Below are 7,999 nucleotides of genomic sequence, written 5' to 3' on the forward strand. Positions count from 1 at the left end.
AAAAAAAAAAAAAAAAAAAAAAAAGAAAGAAAGAAAGAAAATGGGGAAATGGGGAAGAGAGAAAAGAATTCATAAATGGCAACTATTTTCACTCTCAGAAAATCAAAACTTTAAAATCAGTTTAAAGAAAACGTTAACTGCATATTCTCTTTCCTTTGCTCCTCAAAATACCTCTTCATCTTTTCTGTGTTCCCAAACTCAGCGGCCCTAGCTGGAAACCTCGTCAGTCAGGGAAACAGCTAATTCCTCATTTCCCACATCCAGTATCTACTACCTCTTGTCAACCGCACCTTCTCTGGGGAAATCTATCCACCGTCTGGGCCTATTCCTAATTCAGTCTCCTCTCCGGTCCTGACACACAGACTACCTCACTCACTACCTATGCTAACTCCTGCAGAAATCTTTTTAAAAAGTGAGCCTACTCCTGCTTAAACTCCCTCCTACTGCCATGAGGTTCTTCAGAGCACAAAGTGCTTCATGATCTGGCCTCTGAGCGTTTCACACATCCTGTCACACTACGTCCCAGTCACATCAAAATTGTCTCAGTTCCTAGAACACTACTTGCTCCCCTTTCCCTCTGGGCCTTTCTACATTGTTCCTTCTGGGGAGTACAACAAGCACATCCTTCTTTCCACTCCATTTACTCCGAAAACTCCTACACTGTCTTTCACTACTCAGTCATCAATTACTCTAGGAAACCTTCCCAGATGCCACAAGTCTTTTAAGTGCTTTCAAGTGCTCTGACAGAAACTATACTTCCCTGTCCCCTTTGCACTGGAGAATAACTGAAGGTTTCGCCATTTGTTTGCCCCTCAGTCCTTTCCCAAACTATAAATTCTGCGAGGAAAGGGATCTGCCTGTCTTGGTCCTCATTGTGTCCCTAGATCTTAACAAATGCCTACCATATATTAGGTGCTAAATATATGTTTATTGGAGGTTGGATGTATCAACACCAACAATGTTTTATCTATAAATATGGAAACCTAGAGTAGTTGCCAGTTTATAAACAAGTTGGAATGCAAAGTCCATTTTTAATTGGATTTTCAGAAATTAAGGACACTCTGCCAAGCACACAGAAAAAATGTTATAAATGAAAATTAACTTATTTTCAGCAAAATTTACACCATGATTTACCTAGAATGCTATTTCTCCACTGGAATGCTACCACCTCACGGGAGAGACTTTATTTAATTCACAGCTTCACCTCCAGCATTTAAAACAGCAGCAGGCATATACTAGGCACCTACCAATTATTTACTGAATGAATACTAAAAATATTTCCAGAAACCTCCAAGGTGAACCTAAGGTCAAGGCTAAGACCCTCTCGTTAGGGTCTCCCAAGCAACCCTGAGAGTACTGAAAAAAGTCCTGCTACTGCAGGAAAAAAAAAAAAAAAAAAAAAGAACGAGGCCATAGCAATGCTGAGACCCTACCCTAACAGCTAGAGAGGGCTTCAGAGTAAAGAGATTTCTACTGACAGAAATGGTTAGGTCAATGTCTGTCTATGACACAGAAGCATTCTCATATATGCAAGCTTTTTCAAGAGTTCACTGTCCCTAAATTAGGAAATGCTTTTAATGGCTCCCAAATATCTTAGGGAGGGGTCACCAATTTATCTGACAATCTGGTTTAACCACTCTTCCACCCTCCCACCCGTATACACACAGAGGTCTTGAATCTTCTCCCAAGGGGGGAAAAATGTGTATCTTATTGTACATAATTTCTGGAACACAAGTTGAAAAGATTTTCTTCATACAATCTGACATACTATAGGTTTATTATTTGTACTAAAAAAATGTATCATATGCCTTCTATACATATCTAAGGCCCAGTTCTAAGCAGGAATAAAAAAGATACAAAGATAGAAAACTACAGCTAACTGTGCAATCATTAAAAGTCATGTTGCAATACATGTAATGACAAGATGTTCATTACATCAAGTAAAAGAAGGTCACAAAAATCATTAACTCAATATTATATTAAAAATACATATCAATAAAATGCAAAGAGAAAATAAACACTAAAATGCTAAGGACTTTTTTCTTTGTATTTGCTATACTTTTCAAAGTTTTTACAATGAATACATATAGACGGAAAAAACAAATATTGTTAAAATACGTTTTAATAACCTCTTTGCTTTTAAACAAATTTTTTTAAATCTAGGAAGGGTTAATAAAACACACTGTATATATATTAATATAACAGGCTAGAGATATAGATTAGTGAATTATAAGCCTACATATGACACAAAAAAATGCAGAAGCTGATGAGATAACTAAAGACACACAAAGACGGGAAACCAGTTTCAAGGAAATAAAGGTCAGCTGGATTCAGTGGTATTGTGAGGTCTCAGGATGTGCACTGAGATGACATTACACAACTTAGTCATCCTATCTGACCCTTAAGGGCCAGACTCCAACTCTTTCAAAACACAGACTGTGTCTGCCTTTCTATTTTGCCTGAACTGTACCACTGGCAGCAAATCATTACACTTTACTAGTAAGAAGAAATCATCATTAGATACACTGATACAGTGACAAGTATTACGACTATCATATCTTTATCTGAATCTATGGCTATATCTACAGCACAGAATAAGAATTTAAGAAAATAAGAAAACATATTACAGAATAAGAACTTAAGAAAATGAGAAAATTTTTATAACACACACTATCACTAAACTGTTAAAAAATAAAACATAATGTTACATTGTTGCTCAGAACACTTGTCTTTTTAAAAGCAAACTGACCTAATCTATACCCTCTCATTTTGCAAATAACGAAAACTGGAGGCCAGAATCATTAAATGACTTTGCCAGGGCTACAAAGGAGCTAAGACAGAACCAGAAGACCCCACAGCATAAGCTAAGATACTATACTGTATTTGTGGTCTTAGAGTCATTTGCCAAAAACTTTTCTTTAGTTGTAATAAATTTCAGTTCAAATATAAACTAAATTACTAAAAGTGATTTATCTTCTTGATAACTCAATGCAAACTCTAAGAAAACTTGAAAAACAGTTATATCTGCTTAAAGTTATGATGACATCCTTCACTATTATTATTTCAGTCAGTACCAGTTTCACAGCTCCCTGGTTCCCTCCAAAACAAAGAATCTATTTGTTGCTTCAAACCTATGGTGAGCTCACATAAATAACCAAAGTAATTGGTGGTTTGGTAACAAATAATTCTATAAAGCAGTTCACTAAGAAGTGAGCCACAGTGATGGGTAAGGTCTTGCACTTTTAAATTTACTAATTTCTATTTTGTTTGCATTTTACACACAATACCCATTGATTGCTTTTGTTTAAAAGTATTTTTTCTGTTAAATAAAAATATAAGATATATATGAGAAATTAAGGTTCTCTTCCTAGAGCTGCAGGGGCTCAGGGTTGGTAGCTGTTTTGTTGCTGTGACTCTAAGGCAGAAGAAGTTGGCAAACTTTTTCCATGAAGCACCAGGTAGTAAACAGTTCAGGCTCTGTAGGCAGTAGGGTCTGTAGTAACTGCTCAATTTGCCATTTTGGATTAAAAAGAGACACACATAGCACACACATAAGTGAGCACAGCTGTATTCCAATAACACCATTTACAGATGCTAAAATTTGAATTTCATATAATTCTCATGTACATGAAATATTCTTGTGGTATTTTTTCCAACCATTTAAAAATGGAAGAATCATTCTTAGCTTGTATGCCATACAAAATTGGGCTGTGGTTTTCTGACCCCTGCTCTAACATCTGGGATGATACCTAAGTCAACTGTATAGAACCTTACCCAGTTCTCCGTAATGTCTGATATTCAAGGTGCGCTAGGACAAGTATTCTACAACTGGAATCAGGATGTGTCTGGGAAATCCAGATCTTCTTGGACCAACACTAGTACCCTGGGTAAGTTAATGACTCTAAACATTTACTAACTGTGTAATCTTGGGCAAGTTATTTCACCACTGTACCTTAACTGCCTCAGCTATATGATGAGGATCACGGCTGAAATGAACAGTAAATAAGTTATGAGTGCATGATTAAACAGTGCCTGGCAATTAGTTAAGTACAATATAGGTATTTGTTAAATTTTTTTAAAAAGTAGCTCAGTTTCAGTATCCTCATTTTGGAATGCAGAGGATGGTGAGAAAGAAGTAGCAAATAATGAGCAAACTATATATTTTATCACAGCTCTGCAGCATGTATTATTAAACATATCTCACAACAGAAAGTATGGCTCAAAAGAGTAACTATAACTACTTCAAGATGACACTGTAAATGTTGGAACCAATCTGATTTCAAGTTTCTAGTATGCATGGGAGAAGGGGAAAAAATGGTTCAGAGGAGATAAGCAAGGGAAAGCGCCTTTCCTTCTTCCATATATTATCCTTTACAATCAGCTCCTGCTTCTAAAATGTGAATACAACTACCTCCACCACTATAAATAATAATAACACTTAACAATTACTGGGAAGTGACTATGAGCCAGACAAAATACTTAATGCCTTCACAGTATCAGCTTTTTTAAGCCTCATAACTCTACTTCATTTTACAGATGAGGAAATGGAGAAGGCCAGATGGCACAGACTAATTCAGGATCATCTATTTCCAAAGCCTGGGCCTCTCATGACCACTACACCTAACTTCTTTGAGGTAAGCCCAGATGAATTTCTCTAATTATGGGCACATACACACACACACAAATGAGTTTTAACTGGAATTTGTTTTTTTTTTTAAAAAAAGGATGATTTCAAGGATAGGGAGGGATGTAGAAAACACAAGAAATATGCCTAGAAAGGGGGCAACTATGGTCAGCAGGAGGGGTATGAGGTGGAGAGGGTATATGAGGAGGCAGAATGGAGTTCTAGAAGGCAGAAAGGAAAGTCAGACTAAAACTAACATCAGCCTTAACTAAGCTTTCTTTTCTTTCACATATCCTGGGTGAATTCAGTAAACTGTTTTAGTTGAAAGGACTACTTCTGTAAGCAGGCAGTTCAGGACAATAGGTATAAACAGGACATAACAGACCATATCCAGTGGCTTCACAGCCCACCCTGCTATGGCTATGAGTAAAAACTTTACAGTAAGATGCACCATATCAGCTGATTCTGGGTTCAAACCCTAGCTCAGCCACTTGGTAGGTGGGTGACTGAAGAAGTTCCTGGATGGTTGAGCTTCTGTTTCTTTCTCAGTGAAATGGTGACAATAATACCTATTGCAAGAGGCCATTTTTCTTTTTTTTCCCTTCTTTTTTATTGACCACACAATGCTAAATTCAGAGTTGTCCCTTGTCAAGCTCAGTTTCAACTACATGATTACCTTAAATTATTACCAAGTACAAAATACAACTTCTTAGTCACATACTTAATATGTAACAGACATAATCAAAAGAAAAGCCTACCTTATTGTCAATCAGTAAATACATAATGAGCCCTTACTATTTACCCATGACTATACCCAGCATTAAATATATATTGAAGAAATGAAGAGGTGGTGGGTTGAGACCCTACCATGGTTCAAAGTCTGACTCTACCATTAGTTTAGTACCTTGGTGACCTTGGGTCCTAACAACAGAAACGACAAAAGCCAACACATGTTTGTTAAGCCAGGCTCTGTTGCATGTATTCATCTCATGTAATCTTCTCAATAATCCTATGGAAGTAGGTATCATTACTTTCCTTATTTTACAAATAAGAAATTGAAGCACAGAGAGAATAAACAACTTGCCCAAAGTCACTAGACTAAGCAGACAGCAGGAATCCACAGCACCAGCCCTGTGCTCCTAACTAGTAGACACTAGTCTATAATATGTGCATAATCAACTTCTGCAGGGCTGGTTTAAGGATCAGAAATATGTGGTAAGAGCCTAGGATAGTAGTTGGCATGCAGTAGGTGGACAAGAAAAGGCCGAAGGATACATGCTATACTGAAACACAAACTAACAATCAATCTATTCAGGTTCCGTAGCCCAACCTTCTTTGAAAGTCCTGGGACGGTTTATTTATTATTACCCAAGACTGGATCAAAGTTCAAGTATATATTTCATACTATAGAAAAAGAAATTTAAGACTAAGACTATACCAAACTACTGCTAACACTAAACTTTATCTCTACAGAAAACCCCTTATCTGTTTCCACTGCCTCTACCAAATACCATTCCATAGTCATTGCTGCTGTTGCTTGGAATCAAGAGGTTTGCAGAAGGCATTTAAAAGAAAAGAAAAAAGTGAAAGATTTTAATTTCATCACAAAGAGGTAGATTGGTTAGAATTATTCCTAATTCAAAACAAAATGAGAAAGTTTCCAGGGACTAACAATTATTTACTTTTTGAAACAATGCATCAGAATCACTTAAAATACATCAATTCCTACGGTTTTGAGTGCAATTATCTTTTTACTTCAGTACAGTTTTCTTTAAGTCTAGCTGAAGGGTTGAGTTCCTGGGAATCTACATAAACGCTTGGTAGTTTAGAATAATTGAATTTGGGGAACACAGTAATCTACTTTTTTAAGTCCTTCACTTTATAAAAGAGAAAAGTGAAGCCAGACAGGGTCAGTAATTTGATCCAAAGTCACCAAGTTTGTAAAAACCAGATTCCTTTCTTCCAGTAAAATGATCTCTTCACTAGCAGTGTTTCTATCCTAAATCAGTTGCATGGAGATGCACACTAGCTATAAAAACCTGGGCAAGCAAAACATATGAATACAAGGACAGAAAACAGTCTATAATGGTGCATATATAGACGAAAAATAAATGCTAATTGATCAAAAGGTTATCTGTTCTGTTTTATTCACCACCGTGCGATTTCGAAATGAAGTTCCTCCAAAGAAAGATAAACAGTAGGATTTTCTCCTTTACATAGCATTAAAGCACAATTACTTGAAGAAGAAAAGCCCATTAAAATTTAGGAAACTCCAAAATCCGGAGTCTGCAACTAGCTCCTCCACTGTTTACTGAAACACTTCCTTCGGTCCATGTCGCTAAAAACTTGAATCAAAACCCTGGATGTATTTATGCAAGCAAGAGAGAAAGCTAAAAACGTGAAGCTTTCCTCCCTAAATGTTGCCAAAGCTGCTACAAAAGATGACAAGTATTGAAGATGGGCATTTCCATTCATGTCCCTGCATGCCCACTGTTAAGAGGGCTTTTCATTTTTAATTACGTTCCCATCCCGAAAAAGGAACATTAGTTTTTTACCTAACAAACTGTCTTTCGAGGCTCCGCGTTAGGTATGTTTTATGTGTATGACAGATTTCCCAGGGTGCGATGGAAAGTAATTGTAACTCCTGCCCTCAGTGTCACTTCTCTGCTGGTGTTTATCTGATAGAGCGCCCTCCTAGGGCCGCCACAAGACCGCTCAAAAACAGACTTGGAGAGGGACAGGCCAGCGGGACCCTACTTACCGAAAACACTGCATTCTGAAGCCCAAAAGGTATGGGGGTCAGTCTGGCCAGCGCCACCACTTTCAGGCCGCTTCCTCCCTCCACGACGCGAATAACGGCGCTCAGCTTGTCGCTGCTCTGGATCCTGGCGGCCACCCAGGCAGTGAGCAACCGCTTGCAGACCACATGGGCGATGAAGGTGCCGATGAGGACGCCCACCACCATCAGACCCATGCCCAGCACGAAGCCGTACAGGTAGCCAGCGGCCACGTTGAGTACGATGTAGCCCCAGCCGCAGGGGAACGAGACCACGATGAAGCCCACGACGAAGAGCAGGACCCCTAGCAGCGAGTCAAGGCTCTCCACCCACAGCAGGAGGTGCTGAAGGTAGCGGCGGACCAGGGCCAGGGAAGCGAAGCAGAGGGCGGCCAGCACGCAGACCAGCACGAGGCTCCGGCACCAACAGGTGCTGCTGAGACAGCAACAGCGCCAGTTTCTCACCTCGGCCACGCCGACCAACACGCCGCCGCCGCCGCCGCTCCCAGGGCCGCCCGCCAAGGCCCCGCCCGGCTCCGGCAGCTCCGAAGCCGCTGGCGGACCGTGGCGCTCCAGATAGGCGCCGAGCAGGGCGCCCG

General features: G+C 39.3%; 1 protein-coding gene across 1 annotated transcript in view; it reads right to left on the minus strand.

Moving 5' to 3' along the window:
* The window catches only part of TMEM64 (transmembrane protein 64), a 25,153-nt gene that overhangs the window by 16,430 nt on the left and 724 nt on the right, over nucleotides 1–7,999 (minus strand). The window contains exon 2 of the mRNA XM_017888776.1: nucleotides 7,386–7,993. Coding sequence (XP_017744265.1) covers nucleotides 7,386–7,993 — 608 coding nt within the window. The remainder of the gene's footprint in view (nucleotides 1–7,385; nucleotides 7,994–7,999) is intronic.

The sequence above is a fragment of the Rhinopithecus bieti genome, unplaced genomic scaffold (genome assembly GCF_001698545.2).
Source record: "Rhinopithecus bieti isolate Rb0 unplaced genomic scaffold, ASM169854v2 scaffold_18608, whole genome shotgun sequence".
Lineage (NCBI taxonomy): Eukaryota > Metazoa > Chordata > Mammalia > Primates > Cercopithecidae > Rhinopithecus > Rhinopithecus bieti.